The sequence below is a fragment of the Epinephelus lanceolatus genome, chromosome 4 (assembly GCF_041903045.1).
Source record: "Epinephelus lanceolatus isolate andai-2023 chromosome 4, ASM4190304v1, whole genome shotgun sequence".
Classification (NCBI taxonomy): domain Eukaryota; kingdom Metazoa; phylum Chordata; class Actinopteri; order Perciformes; family Serranidae; genus Epinephelus; species Epinephelus lanceolatus.
Window position 1 is genome coordinate 16,220,786 of NC_135737.1, and position 25,354 is coordinate 16,246,139.

The 25,354-nt window shown below is 41.4% G+C and overlaps 1 protein-coding gene across 2 annotated transcripts in view; it reads right to left on the reverse strand.

The window, feature by feature from the left end:
- Positions 1 to 25,354, reverse strand: part of fndc3a (fibronectin type III domain containing 3A) — a 49,488-nt gene that overhangs the window by 19,124 nt on the left and 5,010 nt on the right. Inside the window, exons 3-6 of one of the 2 annotated variants that reach the window (XM_033631209.2) lie at positions 14,846 to 14,921; positions 1,613 to 1,689; positions 1,266 to 1,506; positions 665 to 964 (exon numbers count right to left, since the gene is read on the reverse strand). In XM_033631209.2, the coding sequence (XP_033487100.1) occupies positions 665 to 964; positions 1,266 to 1,506; positions 1,613 to 1,689; positions 14,846 to 14,921 (694 nt within the window). Of the gene's footprint in view, positions 1 to 664; positions 965 to 1,265; positions 1,507 to 1,612; positions 1,690 to 2,827; positions 2,903 to 14,845; positions 14,922 to 25,354 lie in introns of those variants that run through there. The other variant, XM_078166946.1, reaches the window with a different exon arrangement.

Below are 25,354 nucleotides of genomic sequence, written 5' to 3' on the forward strand. Positions count from 1 at the left end.
TTCTTTACAGATTCAACATTGCAGATCAACATTTAGAATCAGCAGGTAAACAGAGGGTTTTAATTGTGGAAAAAGTAAAGGCAAGAATTTCATGACAGAAGCTTCACGAGATCTAAAAAAAAAAAAAAAAGATGCAGTCATAAGAGGGTTGCTGCCAGAGTCAATGTAATTTTCAAGTTCACAAAGTAGTTTGCTAATTGCGTATATTTGTATGCCCATGTCTAAAAACAGAATGCAAACACTTATTCACCCTCTCTAGGACTTTTCAAAGGTAAAATAAAAAATTAAAATTCAAACATTCCATGACATTTTAGCAGTATCGCTCAAATTAGTGTTCCTACATTTCAGCAACCTTCATGAGGCCATGAGGTGAAATCATTTTTTTTCTCCACTTTCAAAATTGACAGTAATTCCTTAATTATGCACTGTTGTCGCCAAGTAGCAATGTTAAACTCCATGATTAATGAGCAGTCAGAGTTCATGTAATCAAGAATAATGTTGGCCATGCTGCTGATCCCTCACTGCCACCAGCTGCAGCCGCTAATGAGGCACTATTCTAAGCGCCAAACACAGCACACTCCTAACATCCGGAAAAGGCTGTGAATGCTGTGTGTCAGCCCTGACTGTAAACCTTTGACGAACCTCTACCCTTCAACCTCCTTACCTCCTGTCTCTCCATTTTTCCCCCTGCCTGTCTGCTTGTCAGGGCCGGCCACTGCATGGCTGAGCTGCCCCTGCTCCGCCTCAAGCCCTTTCCCTCCTACGCCGTTGTGAATGTCCACTGTTGGGGGGCTGCTGCATGTCTTCTGTGGCGACGGGGGAGGGCTGTCCTTCACCTGCCCTCCCCCTCCACCTCCCTGTCGCTCCTTCAGTTTCTTCTGCAGACGCTCATACGTTTTGCTAGTTCTGTCGTCTCTGTGAACAAACGGTGGGCGTCCATGTTGGGAGTGAGAATCTGCAGAGACTGAAGGAAAAAGACAATACCTGTGAGGTTGTACAGACACAGACAGAAGTACAAAAAACAGACCTGCCTGGCAGCCAGAGAAGCAGGTCAAAAAATGGCTAACTCACAGGTTATTATAAGAAGGCATACAAATAAACAGGGCGGTAGTGAGGTAAGCCCCCTAAGATTAAGAAAATGAAAGACTTAACAGTGTAACTCAGGCCTTGATTGTATAACTCGACTGTGCAAATGAAGTGCTTGGGACAAATAAATAACATCTTAATATAACAATACAGCCCAGAGACTGCTGGCTCCAACTCACCCTGCTCTGAGTAGATATGAGCTGGATGGTACTGGGAGATGTACTGAGAGCTCATGTCGCCCACGCCCCCTGCCATGCCCGTGTACAGGTGGGGTGGCGGGGGCATCATGGCAGGGTGTGGGATGAAGGCAGGCAGGTGGGCATGGGGTGGAGGGTGGTGGAGAGGGGAGTGCCCCCCTGGGTGGAACTCTGGTTGCTGAGGTAAAACCAGAACCCGCCGCACTCCGTTCTCCTCTATGATCTACGAGGAAACACACAAGAGCGCAGAAAGCAGATATCAAAGCTGCTCCGAGTTTGACCAGATGCCAACCAGAAACATTGCACTGGAAATCGTATAGACTGGGTACCTGTGAAACGTATCCAGGAGGCACATAGATTGGAGGCACTGAACCATTTGGAGACATCATGGGAACCTGAGCAGGACCTGTGAAGAAGGCAGGAGCAAGATCAAACACTTTCCCTCGGGGCAAACAGCTGTTTCATCTGTGGTAAATGCCTTGAGAGGAATAGAGTAGTACACAGGGTTGAAATTTCAGCCAGAGTCTGACCTGATTCATTCAAGCTTTAGCCTTTTCCAAACAGCTAACAAATGTTTTCATACCAAACCCAATGTTTTTGTTTTTTCCAGAAAATGTCTCTCTCTCACACACACACGCTCGAATGCATAAACATTGCTGAATTTGAAGCTCAAACCAAGTTTTGTTTGAATGATAACCACGATGTGGCTCAACATAATAGCTGCCTGAGTAATAACTTTTACTCTATTTCAAATATTTAATTTTTCTTCTCTTATCAAATTAGTACAGCAGTTGACTCTAATTACTTCAGTACCCAGGAGTCTCAGTGGCCGTTGCTATGAAGATGCCAGCTTCCAGAAGCACAAAACAGTGGTAGTCAACGCAGCACACAACAAAACACCTCACAATAGTTGATGAGATGACAATATTTTTGACTTTGTAATCAAAGAGATTTATTTCATTGCAGTTGGTCATCTTTTGTATCGTTGTATTGTCCATCAAAGCCTTGAAGTGATCCAGCTGCCAGTCACTCTAAACCTTCAGCGGACATAAGAATTTGACATATTTCCATAACCCTGGACAACCATAATAACTCCTTCCATCTTGCCACCTATGGCATACGACACTTAGCAGTCAACCTCAAATGTTACCTCTGTAGGGGGACAATCCCTACAGTCAATTCACTCCTCTGAACCAGCTGCATTTTCAATGACTATTTCATTTTTCAAAAACCTATGAGAAAGAAAAGGCAGAGGAATGCATTTTTTTAAATACTGGCAAATGCAAGAAGACCACTTTATAAAAGTGCTGAGAAACAACAAAGTTTCCTGCGTGGCTTTGTTGTAGGGGCCAGTGCAGCGGCTTAGCTCAGCTCAGAGAAGTGACAGCTCAGCAGAAAGCCTGGGAGAGAGAAAGAGAGAAGGACCTCTGTGCCAAGTTTGCACATTCGCACATTTCTCTTCTTACAAACCTAAGACATAAACACTACGGTCCCAACGCCAGATGTCATGCAGAAGAGCAAAAAGATCCTCAACACACACTGACCTCCCAGCAGCCTGCTTGAGGAGGAGTTCTCCGTCATTTCTTCAAAGCTAGCGTAAGCAGAGAAGGCACTTCTAAATGAGCGGCCATAATGGGCCCTAACTACAGAGGCTGGCTCTGTGCTGATACATTGAACCCTCCCATTTCTAGCCTCTAGTGCTACGTCCCCAGGTGCTGAAGTCCAGGCTCCACCTCTCAGGAGAGAGTAACACAGCTAGCGAGTGTTGATATATGGACAGCTACCAGTTTGTTAGGTAAACCTAATTAAAGCTAATACAGTCTAACCCAACAGCTCTGCAATAAATCCTACCTTTATGAAGATTATAAAGTTCAGTCATTGTTGAAACTGTTTTAAACAGGCGTTGAATCAACTTTATGGTCTTTGTTGAGGTTGAAGTTTGTGGTGCTGTTTGATAATATTGAGTTATACTGAGAAGTGTGTCTAATATTTCGTCCACCCCATTTATATCAAGGGTAGATCAACAATTAAAAGACCTCTCAGTATAACATAGTGCTGTTCAGTAGCTCTATAAACTACAACCTTCAAATGATCATGTTGATCTGTTGCATCAGCTAATAAACTGGGTATGCACTATAACTCAGAATGAGTCAGGTCAAGAGTTCACTGTTACACTTAACAGCTCAATACAAAGACAGGTTATGGTTGCAAGGCAAGCTAGTTGGTTTTGTATCACAGCTGCTCACCTTGTGGCTAAACACAATTATACCAACCATACGATCAATGCCTGCCATCAATGCACATAATTTGTTTAATAACTACAAGATTCATGTTACTGTGGTCGGCACTGGTCAAGTGTGAATAAGGCTGGCAGAGCTGAGCTGAAGTAAACAGAGATGAAATGCTCAACCTGAGGTTGTGCCGATAACTGTACTGTCTTTGTAAGCAGCAGTTTTATTATATCCACTATTTTAGTTCTTATAAAGATATCATTAATCTAATAACATGACATAACTCAAAAAGACAAAAAAATAGCAGGGTTCAAGTTGGCGCAGGCCTGCTTTAGATTCTTGGACTGATTAAAACTGGATTTCATTTTAAAATAAATTAGCCAATAGACACTTCCCAAAACTGTCATTGGAGCGCTCGAGTGACTTTGGACTGTGGGCTGAAAGATGCTCTCTTCTTACTTCACTGTTACCATTTAATGCCAGACAATTTCACAGATTATTCCTTTCTGTTCTGTACAAAATCATTAGAATTATACTTCATTTGTCTACCTGTTATAATCTTCACTAGACAAGACAGATAGCAGTAGGCCTCTTATACCGGTATCAAAAGGGCAAAGAGCTTTGAAGCCCCTCTCAGTACACTGAGCCAGCAGACTGATAGGCAGTGAGTCACTTCCCTACCTAAGAACACAAGGTGTGCGAGGACAAAAATCTCAATTCAGGGAGCCTGGGAGAGCTCAGCCTGAATGAAGGCAGTCACACAGGCTCAGCCCTCATTGATTTCAGATTACAATATCATTTGAGTGGGAGTTGAAAGTGTTTACTGTTAACTCCACTCACTTTTAAGACTAATAAATTATGTTGTGCTTATGCCAGGTGCCATGGTGCACCTGTGTGATGACTGATTAAGGCAACTCCAGTTAGCGCTGCCAATGCTGACTAACAGGAAATCTGATGAATCACATCAGCATTCAATATGCCACTGTTTGTCCGTTTAGAATGAAAGACTCTGTGTGCACCAACTTGGAGAGTGAAGGAAGAGGAGGACCAGCAGAAAGCATACGGTGAGGGAGGTAAAATGAGGGAGCCACACACATCTGACATAGAGAGAAAGAGAAAGAAGAGAGGTAGGGTGGAGAATGGGGGGGGTGGGGGGGAACACCCACTCTTTTACATCAGACTGACGCACGAGTGCTGACAGAGATCAGATAGAAAAGGCCACATCCCCCTCCCCCTCCCCTCTCCTCCCCTTGAGTCAACTGGAGCACTGGTTGTGCTGACGTGGCCATGGAGTGCCAGCCTTCCAGAGGAAGCAGCCACGGGAAAAACATCAGCCCTCCTCCACAAAACGGCAGGCTGCCACTGAGCCAAGAATAGCCACAAACAAGCCGCCCGTTCTGGTAGTGTAAACAGAGGCTAGGCAACACTTTGGGAGGACCATCATCTCCCATCCACATCACATAACCCGTCATCACCTCTCCGCCTCCTGGAAGAGGCCAACAGGATCAACTGGAGCAGCGTGTCTGAGTCGAGAGGGGGCTGGAGGTTAGGGCAGGGAGATGGGGATAATTGTTCAGGTTGGGCGAAAAAGCCAAGGGAAAGACTTATCAAAGGCTAGACATATGTCCACTAGGGTTGGGTACCGTTCATAATTGAACCGATACGGTACCGGTACCGGTATCTGGAATTCGGTACCAGTACCAACCGGTACCTTATTTCGGTACTTTTTAACCCTATGGGCTATTGGCCTTTTTGGGGTATTTTTACTGCCTTTACGTTTAAGCTCATATCACAGTCATTATAAAGGCTACACACACGCTATATCTTGTTTTTTCAGGACAATCTGGGCTATCCAGATTTGCCATCATTCCATATCCTTCTATGTGCCTGTATTTTATATTAATTTTTATATCAATGAAAAAAACAAATCTGTGTGCCTAAATTCTTACATTTTTACATATATCTCATTGTAGCAAGTTGGAAAATGACATATTCTGCCATATATGAAGAGGGGAGACTCTCTGGAATCTGGCAATATAAGAACCATGATGGTGGGACATTCACAGTTGTCCAAAACATGTGGTTTGTGCCAGGCGGACATAATTCCCAGTATTTTTTCATTATTGCAAGAAATTCCATTGACTCATTCACAAGTCAAAAATGTGTTTTATCTGAAAGAAACATGCAATATTTACATCTAAGATCATAAAAAAATAGTCAACCAAGTGCAATGATGTCCTCCAAGATAATATTTGCCACTTTGCTTGCAGTAAACAAAGTCTGTTGTTGTTTTTCAGTTTCAGTTATATACTGGGGAGACATTTTGGGCATTGGTGGGGGGGCATGTGTTTCCCTCAATGTATATGGTGACTACGGCCCTGTCAGCATGCATAATTAGGCTGCAGTTGTCTGGGTGCGCAAAGGTGAAGTGCGCTTGTCTTGTCATACAAAGTTTGATGGAGTGTCAACTGGACAATATGGAGATATTTGCATCTTGAGAGCCTACAAATGTGGATAGACAGGGAGAAACACACGCAAGCCTAAGACATGGTAAGATACGATATTCCTCACTATATGAAGTGACTGATAACAAGATCTGTATAATGGATTGTAAAGAAATTAGTTAGGTTTTTATTTTGTAGACAATTGATCTGTATTTACAGCGTGATGGGATGACAGCACAATGATGTGTGTGGTCCTGCGCTTTCATGTGATATGCGTGGCATTTCTGTGCGAGCCTGCATTCGCGAGTAATCCATCCAACAGTCATGTGTGTGCAAAGCTGTATGAAAGCTCTGTTATACATCATTTTATTGTAACTTCATCAATTTCTTTCGCTGTGAAAACATTGGATTACTGACAAGTGCTACAGTTCTGCTGTTTCACGTGATATGCGTGGCTTCTCGCTATGACGCACGGTCGCGGAGAAAATCCACAGAGAAGAACGGGTGTGAATTTGGACGCACTATGCGTCATTCGGGCCCATAGTCTAAAGTTCTCAGTTTCAGCATTTTATTGAGAACATTTAGGAACAGTGCTGCACATTAACTTTTGTCTGCACATTTTTTTGTCGCCATTGTTGCTGAGTCTGAGGTGCGAGTCATGCGCTCTCGCTCCGCCTCCACCTCAGGTACCGAAATTTGGCACCGACTCATTTTAAGTGAATCGGTACTCGGTAGTACCGATGTGAATTGGTACCAAGTACAAAAAGTACCGAGTTTCGGTACCCAACCCTAATGTCCACACACATACACAGATGCGCAAGTAGTGGTAAGGCTACTTTAAGCACCCACCTGCTTCCTCTTGTCTGAAAATGAATATACAGATCCTAACAAACAAACTCAAGTGGAACTTAACGCAGGTCTTTTAAGGCATATTGCAAACCGAAGAAACTTGGCAGATGTGGCTCTGAAATAACGGGAACAATCGAAGCAAACTGTCAGGAATCGGATGTACAAATGAATCCTCAATTAGATATGGAGAATAAAAAGAAGAGGAGAAAACAAGCTAGACAGAAGCTGGCTGGGTTAACAGAAGGGTGTAAAAATCGGCAAAGGCACACAGACGGAGAATACAAGAGACAGGTAGAGAGACAGAGCAGAGAGACAGAATGGTTTCATATGGGATTTCTCAATAATCTCTCAATGGTAACATGATGAACTGTGAGCCTATAAAGATGGAGCGGGCTTGATTATTAATTAGAGCTAATAAATTGTCTCCATCCATAAATAAAGAGGAGAGAGAGGACAGGCAAGGGAAGGCGAGCAGACTAACTGACAGAGGTTAATAATTACAGCCAAGCAGGAGAGAGAGGCTAAGTACTGAACTGTCAATAAAACAAAAAAGTACTAATTGCAAGTTAAAACCCTAACCGTGATTTTTTTTGGGTGATGACACTGTGGCAAATGGTTCTCTTTTTGCATGGCACTTTTTTCTTGCAGGCAGGAAAGATCTTCCATCAATTAAGAGGGTAGTAATTTGCAATAAGCGGAACATTCTATTAGCAGATTACGAAGCCATGAATGTGTGTGCTCATCCTCGGCCAGGCTTTTTCTCCACAACATGCCCTTTAGCATCAAACCACCACCAATCCAGGCTCATAGAGGAGGGGAGATATTGGAAAAAAAGGAAAAGGGCATTCTGTGTTGATCTGTGTGCAAACCAGAGCCTGTGGGAGGAAGCTGTACAGTAAACAATAGAACAATTTAATAAGAATAGCATGTCTTCTCAGGTGTTAGTAAACACTGTCTGAATTCCTGATATTTTAAGCATCCGCATGGCTCTTTCATCCCCACCGGCATGAATGACGTTTACAGGAGGGGAGGGAATCAGTAACCTTCATGCTTGCGCTTATTACAGAACATCACAGTGCGGCTGCTGCTCTCAGCCAGAAAAACCCAGAACAAGAGAAGGGCCGTGACTACAGGGGCCAGATTTTTTTTAAATAATGAATTATTTGGTCTGGTTCCGATATGAAGAGTCCACCCTAAAACCACTGTCTCCTCCTGTAACCAGAAGTGAACCTCACAAACCCAGTGAAACCAAAACAGCTAAGTGGACACTGAATCGCATTGTTCCTCAAGACATCCCGTTCCTGACGAAACTTAGAAAAAAAAAAAATTTTTTTAAACACCCCTCCCTCTCACCATCTTCTATCATTCTATCATCCTCTTTACCTTTTGTCCCTCCCCCTTGGTATCAATGCAGCAATGGGAGAATGAGTCACAAGCCCAGTCATTTTTAGAGCTACTCACTGCAGAAGCTGTGAATGAACCTCGTCTGTGTGTGCGGCCGCACGCACGTTTGTGTACATGTACTTGGAATTAGATGGGGGAGGTGGTGAGTATAAAAATAATGTACTAATGTGGCAGATGTGGCTGATGTTTGTGGTCCAATTATATGAACCATATGTGACGAGTTTTGTTTGGGAGAGGGTGCTGAGGGTGAGGAAACATGCAACCACCCCAAAAGTGTGCGCATGAGTTTAACCTTAATGGATACAATCATGCAAGCCTGTGTAATTTCATATGGTGTGTATTCCCAGTTAAAATAAGCATAACAACTGTGCCACTAGCCGCCCAGAGCAAGTCCACTGTTTCATGACGTATACGCGTCCTTGCTGCCCACTCAACGACCACAATGTAAACTCAGTGGAAGGCTTTGAATAAATAAGGGTGGAAAATGACAAGAGAGAGGAGGGGAGACAGTGTGTCAAAGCACAAAATGAGAGATAGGATGAATAGAGAAGGGCCATGATTTATAAAGTTGAAACAGATTTTTTTCTTGTGAAGCTGCAAATTTTTCTGCTGATATTCACCAACTTTAAATCTGACTATTCAGTTAAACATAAGATGGAAATAATAATTCCTGCCCAGATTTTTGTTCCTGTAGCAAAATACCATCTTTTTTTAGGATTCAATTTACAGAAACATTTTTAAAGGCCTTTTTTTTGCTTCAGTCATGTGTAATAACCTGTAAACCCTGAAATGTAAGGCTCTTTATATGAAGCACTTACAGATCAAATTAATGATCCTAAAGACAATGTGATAAATACATTCTGGTACGGCATGTCAAGATGATGATTTTGCGTCTTTAAGTCCCAGTTGAGTCCCAGATTTAGTGGCATTAGCGGTAAGGTTAATGTAACTGAATCTGTGTGCAGAGCGTGTAAGAGAACTACAATAGCTGACGTGAAAATGCCAGTGTTTGACATGATTGTACTGGGCTGCTGTGGAAACAACATGGCAGACTCCATGGAAGAGGATCTGCTCTGTATGTAGATACAAAGAGGTCACTCTAAGGTAACGAAAACACAATAATTTCCGCTTTCAGGTGATTTTAAACTACTGAAAACATAATTAGAAATCTTATATACAGTTTTTGCCAACAGATGCCCCTTAATCCTACACACTAGACCTTTAAATGCATTGTTGAATCTTTGTCATTAGTAAAAATTAGGACTCCTCATACAACAGTCTGTTCCGACCCAGCAATTTGATTGGACAAGTGGGATTTTATGAGTGCTGATATATAGTATACAGCAATGGAACTTTCCCTTTATTATGTTAATCATTAATTAGCCACAAAATGAAACATATTACCATAACTAACATTTGAGTTCAATAAAGAATTGTCAAAAAAGGAAGAAGGGACAGAAAGAAGCCTGAATACTTCACTGCAAATCTTAAAGTATGCGCATATGACAACAGAAGACGATGCAATGAATGGATTAAACTGTAAACTCATCGGTATCTCCAGATTTCCACCTAAGCGACTGTCAACAGACTTCTTTCACTGGTTGCAAAAGAAATGGAAACAGTACAGTCCCGGTCCAGTTGCTGAACTACTGGTGTTGGCAAAACCAAATAAATCATTATTTAAAACAAACAAATCATAACCTGTTGCCACCTTTTGCGGTTGATAAACGGCGCTTGTAGAACTGTTGTATACAAGCAAAATCAAATACAGATCGAGCTGTTGTACTGAATATCTGCACGGCTGTGATTATCTTCAGCACTCGGCCTTCTGCCTCGAGCCTGTGACACAGCAGTGCGGATATAGAGTAAAACAACACTCCCTCTTGTGTGATATTGCTCAATTCATTTCCACTAATTACAAACACTGTCATCCAGATTTTAGTCACTTGACTATGCCTATTGAGAATTGTGAAGAAAATGTTTCTACAGGCTTCAGTATAGTCCACTGAAGGTATGTGTCGGACAGTCGAAAAGCTTCAGAACCCACAACACTTTTCCAATGTCCAACTGGGGGGGGGGGGCTGTGTCCAAACATTTCTGCATCTTTATAAAACCTACAATCCCACATTCATGTCTTGATTTGCCAGCTGTGTATAGGTGAGAATGCAAACTGGCATTTCAATGTAATGACACCACTTGGACTGATTTCACTCAATCCTAAAAAATCAAAACTTGAAACAGAAACAGAAACCTGAACAGACACATGATGAAAAATGTCTATTGCTGTAGCAGTATAGCTTTTTAGGAAGTCAATTCCAGTGGAATTGCTCTCAAGAGAGACTTGTGTATTGACAGTATGGATACCCCCTCACCACACAGTGTCAGATGTTCAACAGTGCACGCCCAGGCTGTTCAGTTTGAGGTACAGAGGACATGACAGCCTTAAGTCCCTCTGATAAAAAAGAGACTAGCACCATCAGGAATGAGATGAGGTGTTTCACAGCTATGGCATCAGAGATAAGGGACAAGTAGGCAGATGGGCTGACTGACCAACCGGTATCCAACAGAGAGAAATGGCAGAGGACACTGGGAAAATGGCTAGAAACTGAGCCAGGTGTATGCACGCGCATGCTAACACGCAGGCACGCACACACACACACACACACACACACACTCTTTCTGTCTCTCTCTCTTTAGCTCCCTGTCGAGATGCCAGAATGGCTGTCTTGGCTTTTGTGGGAGAAGGCACATCTCAATCAGGCTCAATAAGCCCAGTGGAACTAGATGGTACTCTCAGCCATCAACCAGAGACTGAATCATCCAAAGTGATGTGAATCACAGACAGACTAAGTCAGATAAAGAAGTGGATCTAATCAGCCCAATGGTCCTGACGCTGACTTGCCTCATCAGTCACCAAGCTTATCAGGTGGTCTATCACTTGGTGCTGGTGATACAGCCTTCCGATCTACAGTGGTTGACACTGAGAGAGAATGACCCAGGAAGCGCTGGGTTTCACGAGGGCATGTCCAGTCACATACAGAACTCCCCTTATGGCAAAGAGGACAGCTAGCAGGAGCAGCAAGATATTAAATGGCCACTCTAATTAGCCTTTCTCACTAATGGCCCCTCCTCCAAGGCAGATATCAAAAAGGCAAAATGCCCTCCATAAACTGCATTTACAAGATTGTCTGTTCATATCACACAGGCTGTCATGCGCTAACACGTGGCAATTACATGGATCCAGCTGCTGAAAATACATATTTGAATACACAAATTGGTGTGGGATGGAGCAAATCCATAAAAAAAACATGCAAAAATACATGTTTTTGTGTCACGCTGTCCCTGTCGGTACATACTAGGGTAAAAGGTGAAAGCATGCATATGCACAAGATACTTAAGTGAACAAGGCTAATCTGTTGTTGTGATCACACAACAAACTAAACCAACCAACCGCATGCGCATACATGCATACATGCCCGCACGCACACACTCTTCTTCCTCCCTCCTTGCACCGCAAGCGGTGAGTCATCCCTCTATTCACGTCACCGAGAGATGAGTGCACCCTGTGACAGGCCAGTTAGTAGCAGTCACACTGATCTATGTGGCACCTCTCTCCCTTTGTTTCTCCTCTGATGGAGAGACGATGTATGCTCGCTCCCTATTAGGAAGGTTTACTCAGCCCATAATGGGGGGCCAGTGTGGGAGCTCAGTCAGACAGGAGTAGGGCGAAGTGTCCCCATGTGAGGAAACTGTATTATGGCTTTACTCCCTGGGCAGGATCACTCTACATCACTGCTTGTGCTCCTTTGTCTACTAAATCTGGATGCCTGCGGCCTGTTCCACAGGCGTATGTCTCATTGTTATTCATATATGTCACATGGCATGGTCAGAGGCTACCGACAAGACATAACCTATGTCTTTCAATGGTGAGATATTAAGCACTGGTCTATACGTGGGTCATTAAATTTATGCTAAAATGTTGAGCACCTGCCTGCTGTGGGCACAAAGGGTAGCAATCATTATTCACTCAAAAACCTTTATTATGCCGACATCCTTTATTTTTCTTTATTAACTCAAATGGAACATTTAACAGAAAAAAAGAGTGGCGGTGAACTCACAGAAATGTCAATACACAGAGGGATGTCCGTGGAGCATAACAAACAAAGCAAATCATTTTCAGATCTATGTTTTCTTGGGCAACTACATTTTATCATAATCGTTTACAATTACGGCCCCACAGCTCTACCTCCTACTACTCCAGCTGTCTTCCGTTCACAATGTCAGCGACGTGTTGGAGCCAGACTTCATTGTTGCTGTCACAAAGCCAGCGCAATCACCAACAATTGAGGAAAAGGAAATGACTGCCATCAGGACAAATAAGAATGTGTAACAAATCTTACGCAAACACCGCCTTTTCTGCCCTAACTCCTCTACCAACACACTGTAATCATACCATATGCTTATTTTAACATCATGATAGTATATCGGAGCACAGTTCATTTTATCATCTGTCATATTAAACAGGAAGAGCAGCCAAATGACATTCGGACATTTGGGTAGCAAAGCCAATAAGGGGGATTTTTTTTCCTTTGAGGCATTAGAATATGACAGTCAGGAGGTGGGGTGGGAAGGGAGGGGAGGGGGTGCAGGGCTGTACAGTAAGTGTTGTAAAAGGAACATCAATAAAAATCAAAGCAAATGCATTTAAGTGCACACAATATGACAGTTACTGAACTGAAGAATGAAGATGATGGTACATTTCCTGGGGTCAAGACGCATTTTGTATCTGTTTTTGATCTGTTATCCTCGACACTCATTACCTATTATTTGTCATGTTGGGATACATTCTGTTTAGTAACCATGCATATTAAGCAAGTGAAACGTGAATCAGTGTGATCAAGCTTGATCAGCTCAGTGTCTCTTAAATAACACCTAATTTCATTAAAACATATTGATGGGCTTACATAACACATTTCTTCAAGCTGTCCTACTCTCTGCATTGGCTGGAACCATAAGATGTAATTATGTCATTGAGCAGCCTGAGAGCTGTGAGACGTGGCTGTCATCCTGTTGTCATTCCTGTAAAAATACGTCAATGCTTCCAGGCCAATCCCCTCCCCTTTTCACTGCACACGCTGCTAAAAGCTGAATGAATCTGGGTGAAGTTGATTGCTGGAAATAAAGAGGTTCAGCAAAAAAAAAATCTGGCTCTGTTAATGAGATTATGCTTACACCTATCATGATCTCACACTTGTTAAGATGATCAGACTTAAGCACCTACATGAAATTGCTGTTAGCTGCAAGAACCTGAGGCAATCTCATGATTAGATGAAAATTTTTGGACTGTCAACACTGGATTTTAGAAAGCCTCCTGATTCGTCGTAATTATCTACACGTACAGGCTCAGAGATTCTAAACTCTCATTTTATCTTTTTTTTTTTTTTTTTTTTTTTTACCTCTTACAGGCAAGCACATTTCAAAAGGGAAAAAAAATCAAACATTTTCAAGTACATTTTATCAGTCAGCCAACCACCAATGTACAGTAAAATCCTCTTCTCTAGATTTTAGTTTTAGCATTTGCACTCTTGAAAAAGTGCAAATCTATCGATTCTTTTTTTAAACACTGTCTCTTTGCATGGGTGTGCATTTTTACAGATGATCAAATTAAAGACTCCAAGCAAATTTGCGGTTAAGAAAATAACAAAATGAGTTATTCAAGCTTTTGGTTTGCACTTGTGAAGAGTTGTCTGAGGTTATACTTAACAGAAGAACAATTTATTGCACTGAACATCAGTTTGATTTCCATGTGACACTGCACATTTGCTTATTGCATATAACTTAATATGAGAATTTTCTTATTAATACTGAGATATTCACTTAAACTACATCATTCAGCCCTAGGTATTTTCCATATTTGCTGTATTAATTCATTTTGACAAGACTCAGGACGGATTTTAAATGAGCCATACATTTTCAGGAGCTTCGTTGGCCCTGTGTGAACTATAGCCAAGACAGCATTTGTCTGTCTTGTGCTCACAATGCCCTAAAACTCACATTCAATATGTTGTCTGCTCTCATTGGAGCACTCTCTGCTGTGGCAGTAGTGCTTTGTCCACTGAATATACACTATACCTCTCTCAGCATTTTGCAGCAAAAGCTTCAACCATTACTGGTACTGTTAAATGCAATAGGCATGTGCACATGTTGCATGTCTTCATAAGAACGTAATACTAAAACTTAAATCGAAAAGCTTTATTCATTGTTTTGCTTTTGGGTGCTGGATAAAAATATACGGTCAAATCGTATTAAAATTTCATACCTTTAAGATGTTGTGGAAAGGGGGTGCTCTGAAAATTAACTAATAGATGCCATTATATAAACTTTTTTTTCAAGGCTATAAACATGGTGAACCAGGAGGGAGATATTTATCTAAAATCTTTTTTTTTTTTTACTTTTACAAAAGGGGTTAATTAATGAACATGGGTCCAAATAAATCCATACGTATTATGCGCATTACACAATTAATATTCTGTAATTACCTTTCACATTTTTCACAACTGGATTATACAACAACATGCATTCAAATCTGGAATTACAACAAAAAGATAATGTGGTAACAGAACAGCTTTCTTACCTGTGATACACTGAAACTGACCATCCTCTCGTCGAATAGTGAAGGCCTCACCTGGGTTTACCTGCACCAGGATTACCTGTGGAGAAACAAAGTAAAATTTCATTTGACTAAGTTAGTTTTCACACACATTCTACAGGGACTAGTCAAAAGCAGTTTTTGTGCATGGACAACTTTACATGTCAACATATGTTAACGCACACAGCCAATTTTCTGGTAGATCTGTGGGAATGTTCCTCCACAGCTCGGGTGAGAACTAAAGCACAAAGAAAAGTATGCAACAGACTTAACACCAACCGTGTTTGGTGTTACACTGACAATACGGTAAGCTGAAGATCATAATGAGGAAAATGCAAATCCTTTCTCTCTATTGAGAGGATTTGTGTGTAGGTAACACTGGCAAAGGCAGGTACGAGCAACAGAAATAACACACCATCAACAAGAACCAAAACACTTAAAGCTGCCTGCTATGGGACAAGCGCTCCAGCCTGCTTAAAACAGGTGCAGTAGACAAAAACCACTTTAAACAGGTTCCCTTTCAGTTCACATAGCACCACTTGTTTGGGGGTCAAAAATACACTGAAATAGGTATTGCAACAACATCAACAGGAGAATTAACTAACAGACTGCGGGGGTTAAAATGAGCACAATGGACCCAATTCAATTAGGAGAGATAAATAATCATTAAACTAAGGGGGAAAAAAGCAATTTCTTATATGGAGACTAAAGTGTGAACACCAACAGCCACTGCCATACCTGGACAACTGAATCTATTGATGGTACAATTTATGTGTGTAAAAGGGGGGTGTTAAATGTAACACACACAATCAATACACAAGATCATGTTCTACTCAATCAACTTTCACTGTCAATATGAGCGATGATCCCCATAGAATCAGGGACTGCTTGTAAGAGGCAGCACAGAATAATAAATACAGCTTTGATTTTACATCAAATGTGTATTTTCAGTTTATTTTGGTTGTACAAACAAAACAAAAACAGAAATTCATAAAAACAAAAAAGGATAATTATATTAATGACTGAGGGAGAGGGAAACATAAAATCGTGAAATTATTGTTTGGGTGTCTTTCGTAAGCATCATTTATTTAAAAAGCTGCTCATTCTGTAAATCAGTGAGATTAAATGGTTGAATTTTAATCATGCTTGACAACTTTCAGAGTATGTGTTAAAAACTGTTATTACTTCTATCTTTTACAGGTTACGGTTATTTATTTATTTATTTTATCATTATTTCTTTTATTTATTTAGCTCAGGGTGATTTTCCCTACTGTACATATGAGATAAAAATAGCAACCACCTGTACACTTCAGGAACATTCAACAGATGTTGCAAACAGATGAAAACATAGGAAGTAAAGGAAGTGATTATTTTTAATCCACTTTTAACATGAGGGAAAAAACAACTAACATCTACGTCTAAAAATACTGATTGTGTCAATATTTTCTACAAGAAATCATCACAGGATCCATGATGTGCAACTGAACTGTTTTCTCCCCATACCTAGTTGGATTAGATAAAAATAGCCACCACCTAATGTGCCGAAAAACAGCTTTTTTCTTCTTGAGTTTTCAGGCTTTAAATGCATTTTTACAGCTTTAACCATAAACCTAACAGACTCTAAACTGTTAATATCTCCATCTCCCATTCATGGAGTTCATAATGACTGCTGGAAATATCAGGTACACATTGCTACCCTACACTGAGTCATGCTGCTTCTGTCATTACAAAAGACTTGAGCACTAGAACTGAACAAGAAAAAGCCTCATTTAAAAGGTGCATTTTGTACAAAGGGAACAAACTTTTAAACCATTCAACATCCCCATCAATGTCTCCTTCTCTTGACAACCGCCAAATTAAACTATATTTAACAGAACTTATGACAAATGTTCTTTTCTTTTCCATTTGCTTAATCAACAGGCCAGATTATGTTAAGAAAATCAAGATACTCTGGAACTTCTCAAATCCCAAATTCATCATTCTTACAACTTTTCTTCTGAACTTCAAAAGAACACACATAATTAGGTTTTTGTTGCCCGGCACTGTGTGTGGGCGCTAGTTACCTCACTCTTGTGGAAGTCGCTGTCATAGAATCTACACTCCCCTGGCAAAGGGCTTTGCCTATGGTTCTCTTCAAGCACAGAAATCATCAGCACCTCCATCTCAGACACTGCTCCCATTCATGTGCTCAGCAGGGAGAGGAAAGAGCCTTTTGACTGCCACACACAGAAGCTCATATGTTCATACACACCCACACAGGCAGCGTCAGCAGCAAGTGTAGATGGTGGTGAAGGGGGAGGGTGGGGGATGCGGGGCAATGGAGGTCTAATTGAATCAAAGTCTAAACACTTCACAGTTGGGTGCATGTGCATGTTTGTTGTCCACCCCGTTCTGTGTGAAGCAAACACCCCTCCTAGGATGATGACTCCCTTTTTCAATTTAATCTTAACATTGGAAGTTACACTGAAATCAACACTGAGACATTCATTGCATGTTCACAGCAATCTCACGGAAGGAAATTCTGCTTGCAAAAGACCTGACTGATACTTACTGTTGCCCGCATTGCTTTTTCTCATTCAGGCGTCGCTTTTCACGCTGTCACAGAGAAAAAGAAAAAGATGCTCCAGGGTCTACCAGACCCTCCACCACTTCACCCAGCCCTCATGAGAAATCACATGATCTGCGATGCTAACAGATCTGGCTGGGCTGATCCTTTACACCCTCCACTTCCATCAACTCCTGCACAAAATCCAGAAAGAAACTGGCGAGAGGCGAGGAGTGCAGCAGAAGCTATGTAGGCGGATGGGGCTTAGTCTCTTGCGCTGGATGGAGAATTCACAGCAAGTGTGGCGTAAATCTCATGTTTGCTTAGCCTGGTTCAGCCTCATCTGCTCCATAGCGGCACTCTCTGCAGCAGGCGGCTTGTTCACTCTTGCCTCTGGCTTCAGTGCAACCTCCCTACCGTCAGTATCCACAGCAACCCCTTCAACAAATAAGCCACAGCAATGTCCGCACCAAACCTTCAGAGAAGGGATTGAAACCTTATCAGCAGTGGCCACTCTCTAGAAAAGGAGGTGGATGAACCCGAGAAAACCGGACCAAATATGAGGAGGATGATGCCTCAGTTTGCTATTCAGTTCCCTTGTTGCCTCTGTCACTGATTGTGTGCCAGCTCAGTTAACGCCTGCTGTGCTCCTTAATATGGTTAATTTCAATAGCATTCCATCAGGGCGTGATCATAACACAGCTAAGCCGGCAAACGTATAAGGGTTCCATAGCGTGGGGAGTCCTTTGTTCTGCCTTTTTTCACAACAACAACAATGGCGTGAGGGAGCTAAGCGACCCACGCAGCTTCTGAGGCTGACATATACGACTATGCTACAGTCCGTCTCCCTACCCCCGCTTCTCTCCCTCCCCCTCATACTCTCCCTGGCTCTCTCTCCCATTCACAGAGCGACATGCCATACACCCTCTCTTAATACTCCGATCGATGTGAGAGGAGATGAGGTGGTGGGAGTTCAATTGCAGAGCTCCAGCGCTGGCGACAATTGCACCCTCGAGTTCTCTACTGTCTTCAAAGATCACAAAGCAGCCCACTGACAGTCAAAACAGAGACACTATTTGTACGGCGACACAATAAACAGAGCTTGCAAGTATTCACGGCTTCTGTAACATCTGTCCTCATTCATTCTGAATGGATCATTCCTTAAAGCGACAGCGCTGATCACTTGATCAGCATGTGCCAAGTTAACAGATTCTCTGCGTCACTGATACTGCTGCGCAAGGGGTACACCTAAGGCACATCCTCCACAAAATGAAATCCTACGCTTCTCTTTACTCCGCCTAAAATTAAAAAAAAAAAAAAGATGGATTTGAAGAATGAGGTACATATAGCCACTAGCAGCAGTGATCAGTGTTCACAGGATTATAAAGTAGGATGACTTTAGGGAAATATGAACAGTCTACACAGCATAAACAATCCAAATGATTTAAAATTTTGCAGTGATTAAATAAATGATCTGTTATGGTCACTATGCTTAAAGTGTTTTTCCCCAACTATAATCTTGACAAATTCACAGTGAAATCAGGATGGGTGATTTATTTCTTGTTTCTATACAGCTAAAATACATGAAACCATAAACCAAATATGCAATTTTGAGATGTGCCACTTTTCTTTGAAATCTGCAGGTGAAAACAGGGAAACACAAAATAATCATGGGCGAATGCTATTTAATTTGATAGTGTTTAACATCCACAGTAAAGTAAATCAGCTACAGAGATTTTATTTCTTGAACTGTAGACAGACAGGAACACTGTCAGCAGCCTCAGCAGCTAAATAAACTAAATAAAATAAACCTTTAACTCCGCACCAAAACAATCCTTGCGCCACTCTCCAAATATTTACTGATAAAATTGAGGCTGATGTTACAGAACAATTTCTATTAGCAGTCTGGAATTGGACTGACATGTTGGCCTAAATTGTGTTAGGATTTTGTTTTTCTTTCAGAGTTACAATGGCATAACATTGTGGTGTATTGTGTGATGAAATGAGTGTTTGGGGCTTAGAATATAGACAGGTTACTAATGTTTTCTTGACTATTTTGCATTGGATTTCAAAGGATTGCTTCATAATATAACATCAATGTCTAATGTTCAACAGAGACCAAACCTCTGGTTTTCCTGGTAGCGCTGTCTTAAGCATATTTAGTACAACAAATGATTGTTTTGCAACACACAAAAAAGACCACAGTAAAAGATTAATACATTTTTTAGATCAGACAAGCTTCTCCTCTGATAACTCCAACTGCTTTAGGCAACTGCCAGTCAAAGTTACCCACACAACCAGCTCTCGTATCCCCCTAAAGCTCAGCTCTAATAAACGTGGAAATTCTGAATTCACAGTGCTATTGTGAAATACTTTCAAACCAACTGTGTGATGACTTAATACTAAAGTATATGGACTCAGAAATAGTGCTAGGAAACTGCAAACTTTACTTATTACACAGATGACTAAGCACTCTAATGTGAAATGGTTTCCTAGTCACATTCACAACAGGGATAATCTTTATATTAGAGCGCCGCATCGGAAAAAAAAAACATGTATTAGGAGAAGAGGAACAATATAAAAGCACATGCACTGCCACAAAATCATAGAACAGTATGTCCAAGTAATATCTCTTGTTCCCACCGCTGTAAAGATTTACGTCCATGTATGAACCCTATGCAAAGAGACTGTGGATCAATTAGCACACACTGTCACACAGGTGGCCACTGCTGAGTTTTATTACCCGGGAGAATGGGCCGGCTCTGTGCGTTCATGGCTGTTAGCTCTGACGTTTCTGAGCTGCTGGTGACTCAGAGTTCAGGTTTCTCACTATTTGTTCCTCTTAATTGTTTACTGTCGTTGATGTGAACAAGCAGCTGGGTGGACAGGAAACAGGAGCTGAATGACACAGGGAAAATCCTGCCACTGGCGGAACTAGCCCGGAACTAATGCAGTCTCCCTGCTGCTGATGGCATCTATGTGCAATTGTAATTCAAGGCAATTTCATGACGCTCAACCCTCCAGGATCCTTGGACACAAATAACAGGAATAGGACACAAATAGATAGGAAAAAAATCTTCCCAAGGGCTGTTCAAGCTGTAGCAAGTCCTTGTAAATATTAATTCTCTTCTTAGCAATATTAAGTCACAGAGGAGATAATCTGTTAAATGTATTTATGGGAGGAACCACAAATTGTTATCACAGCATACAGTCAACCATAAACAGTACATCCATTCTAACACTCCATTTATGAAACTTGAGCCACACAATATTTTCCACAAGCTTTCTGTTTAGTATGTTAATAATTGGCTTTCATGTCTCTATTCAACATCTATATTATTTCTATAAGCTCATGAATAATCAACAAACACTACTGACTGATGATGACTTTGAACTTTGCATTATGTGCATAGTGGATATTATGTTTTAAAGGGGACACATTATGTTGAAATTCAAATGTCCCTGCTCTGGGACTGATAAAGGATTATCTTATCTTAGCCAGACATATGTTTGTAAGGCTGGGCGATATAAAGAAAATTAAATATTACAATATTTTTTAGACAAAAACCTAGATATCAATATTGCAACGATACTGGGTTTACTGCTGGTATTTTCTAAGACAATATCTAGTCTCATATCATAGTATTGATATAATATCCATATATTGCCTGGCCCTAGATGGTGATGTCCATTTCAGGTACCGAATTAATGATACTTAAGTACAAAAGAAGAAGAAATTGCCATATCTTTCAAGTAACTGTTCAACCACTGACAAGTCTTTAGAGGCACCTACATCTACATTAGTTTCCCACACCTGGACTATGCCATGTCTCCACATCTTTCTAAATTTGGTGGGACTTCATTCAACACAATTTAAATAGGATTTATTATATAATCAATCAAGGAATGAAGCCACCTGAGTACTGATCTGGGTGCATGGTTAGGATCATTGTCCTGCTAAATAAGGATGCTACTGTGAAGAAGATCTTACTTGTGTCTTTGTCTGTATTAAGCTCTGGTCTTTTCTCCCTTTAGCATTTCTAATAAAAAAGTACTGCTGCCACCACCATGCTTCACTATGGAGCTGGTGTTAGATAGGCGATAGGCTGTGGTAGTCCTGATACTGTGCTCTCCACTTCAGCTGAACTATTCAGTTTAGTTAAGTAAGAGCACATTATCTTTTGGCTCCTGCGCTCTAAAAATTTTCACATGGATTTCTACAAACTCCAGGCATGCTGTCGTGTGCTTTTTTTCCTCCCATCTGGCTTCTCTACCACATAGTCCAGACTTGTGAAGTCCTGTATCAAGTGTAGTCCTTCCAGAGGAATCTCTCATCATAGCTAAGGCACTTTGAACTAATGTCAGAGTAGTCCTAGGCTTCCAGGTCAGCCTCCTGGCTAAGGTCCTTCAAGCTTGGTCACTCTTTTGGTCAGTCAAGCTGCTTGAGGGAAAGTCTGGAAGGTTTCACATTTTGGCCATTTTTAACGAAGCCTTATGTCCATCTCCTGAATTTCCAACACATTAAAATTGATGTTTTACTATTTTCTAAAGACCTGTTGTCCCCTACATTGATCTCCCTTCATTGGCCATAAACATCCAGAACACAAAAAATAAGGCAAAGCCTCTCTTCCTTTCATGCAGGTGCGTCCATCTAACTCAAGCTCACCCTGGGTCTGGGTCTGCAGCTGCCTACACCTGAGAGATTGAGTGCTCAATCTGCAGCTAAATCTGCGGACCGAAATGTCCCCAGAAGAACAGCCACTGACAGAAAAAAAGGCGGCCAGACTTGAAAAATCTCAGTCGACTGAGGTGCCTCTGACTGGCGATTTAAATCTTCGACTTTCAGGGGGCAACCCTAATTCATTTTCCTAATATGTTAGGGACCATGTGCTACACAATTAAACACAAATGTTGCCATCTGATGTATTAGACCACAGTTAGCTTAAAGCTAAACTGCAGTTCTTGCACTTGAATGGCAATTGAGTGGAGCCCAGATCAATATTTGCGTCGTTGATTTAAATATTCAGTACTTGGATCAATTTGAATATTGGCGCAGTAACAGTGGTATGGTTTGTCTCACTGGCTTAGAAGAAAGTGTCCTAAACACTGCTGAGTCACGCTCTGTCCACCTCCTCACAGTAGTCGACAAATAGTGGGCTCACCCTCATCTTCGCAGATGATTCAGTGGCTGACCAGGAGACAAACAGAGTGGGCTGCGTTTGTGTCACAACATCTTGAGCCCTCTGGCAACTTGTGAGGGGCACATGTCCAAGGCCCTGTCTCCTGTGTCTAGCTATAGCATACAAGGCCAGCACTAAAGAGGGCTGAGTCGGGAGTGAGGTCTCACTATCCCACAGTAACATTAGCCCACGCATGGCACGAAGCCACAAGCAGACCACACACTCATGGCTGTGTGCTCCCTGTTCAATTTGTGTAGTTACTATTTAATGCTGAGTGTTCTCTCACATAGCCGGGGCAAACAGGACTTTTTTATTTTTTTTTTTTAAATCTCAGCTCATGTCACGGAAGATTTAAAAACAACATGATTATGTTTGAACAAAATCAGAAAAGAAACGAAATTCAAATCAACTGAACAGCATAACAGTTACTCCTCCATACACAGTTTTTTCTAAGCTACCTGTCAAAAGTCCATTGTACATTGCCTTGAAAGATCTTGTAATATATTAATATATCCTGAAGGGTTAGATGAAGCTCTGAGGACATTTATCACATTTTTCTAAAATATGTTTTTATCACATTCAGTCTGTCAGGTCACAAGCACAGACCTTAAATCCATCAAACCAGAAGAATATAAAAACACAAGCACAAAGAACATGAAAACATTAAATGGCACGTCTACTGAAAAAGTATGATGAACAAAATGGAAAAAAATATACATAACCATTAGCACATACAACAACTAAGTAAATAAGCCATTAGCTGGGCTGAAACATTGAGAGCAACAGACTGATTCATCCATTACCAATTTAGCTATGAACCAAATGGCAAGAGCAGGGAAATCTTGGAGGGGAGGGGGGCTTAAATGGATGGAGGCAGTGAATCATACTGTAGCCAAAGTCATCTCAAAAAAGGAATCATCTCAGGTAATGACCCCGAGACAACAGCTTCCTCTCTGACTCAGAATAATTGGTCCAACAGAGCGTTAATACCAAGCCAAGACTGGGATAAAGAAACCAAGAACAAAGAATGAGGTGTCCTTGCAGCTTCTCCAACTAAAGGTCAGAAGTGAAGGGGTCAGCCATCGCTGTGAATCCTCTTCACTGTCACCGCAGTCCTGCCTCGCTCTGTCGGGGCCCAGACCCCTCCAGTGGTTCCTGCCCCTCACTCTGCAGCTGTCATGATATTTACACACCTCCTCAGACACACAGCAGACATACGCTACATCTTATTCACAGCGACGGTCAAACAACAGTCCTTGAAAAGCCCTACATCGAATAATACAAAATGGATGTCTTTTTTACATCAGAATCAGGAGTCAGACACCATGAAGTCAGTCACATCATCTCCTAATGTGCAATGTGTGCTTTCACAAGGTAGTAAAAAGAACAATAAAAGAAGCACTGTACCTAGGACCAATTTACAGTAAGTAAACTAACATAGCTGAAATGTTAATGCAATAAAAGCCCTTATACAATCAAAATCACAGACAATGTGACCACAGATGTGCAAAAAGATATCCACATGTATGAGGAGAAGAAGAAGAAGAAGAAGAAGAAGAAGAACAAGAACAAGAAGAAAGAAAATAAGGCAAAGGAGAAGAAGAAGTGTGTGTGACCCATCACTCCTCTGCAAAAAAACCCCTGTCATGCAAATTAAAATAACAGCTAGCTGTAGGCACCACGTTTTAAAGAAACAAAAATAGAGCCATGCAAAAGGAGAAATGACCATGAAATGCTTTAAAAATATACTGGTACACACATCACCGATTTAAGTGTTACCTGCAGGAGAAGTAAGTCTGAGGCGAGCTGCACATGCTAGCATTAGCAACTGCACACTCATACTCAACTCCTCATGGTCAAAGATAATGGCTGAAGTAATACGCCATTATATTTGCAAGGACATGTGCTCATACAGCATTGTCGAAAATGATGGCTACAGATGGATGACACTGACCCTGAAACCACAATACATAATATCCAGTTCTTGCCGTATTTCAGTGAAAAATGCACATGTAATGGGAGCCGCCCAAAAGGTTTGGCCTTGTGCATAGCTGCCAATTGTTCTATTGTTGATGTAGCAGTAAGCACAATTTCTTTCGACGATGGGTCTATAATACACAATACAAATTATTCTTTGCTACAGATTTTTGCCATTTTGTCATTGATAATGGTTTTTCGTGACTGTCATCCAAACCTCATATAGTTTATTGACTGTAAATGGTCTCTGTATATAATTGTATATCATGTATCTGAGTATTCATATGTCTGAGAGGGATACACGAAGACCTCTGGTGCAAAAACAAAGTCATCATGCTGTAGTTCGAAAAAACACAGTAACTGCTCTTTGTTATCCGATACTTGTTATTCCTCCCCATAGCACATTTCAGCGATCATGAACATGCAGTGTCTCAAATTGGTCTGAACAGCAGGGTGGTAATGATGTAAACCAGGAAGGAACAGCCGCATTTTTTTCCTCTAGCTCTCATAAAACACTGTAAACACTGACAGGAGACGAGGACAGGTAATCAGGTAACCTTTGTGGGAGGTGGTAAGGTAACTGAATTCCATGAGAACAACACCCTCACAGCCCAACACAACGGCAAAATTTGATCTCTACGTGAACAAAGCCTGGTTCAGGCGAGGGTTTTTCCACTGTGGAAAATGACAAGATGGCTGGAGAAAGGCATGTTTATAGGGCAGCACTAATATTAGCAAGTCTTATCTAGACAAACTGCATAAGACTGAGGAAATGACGGAAAAGATATCGCT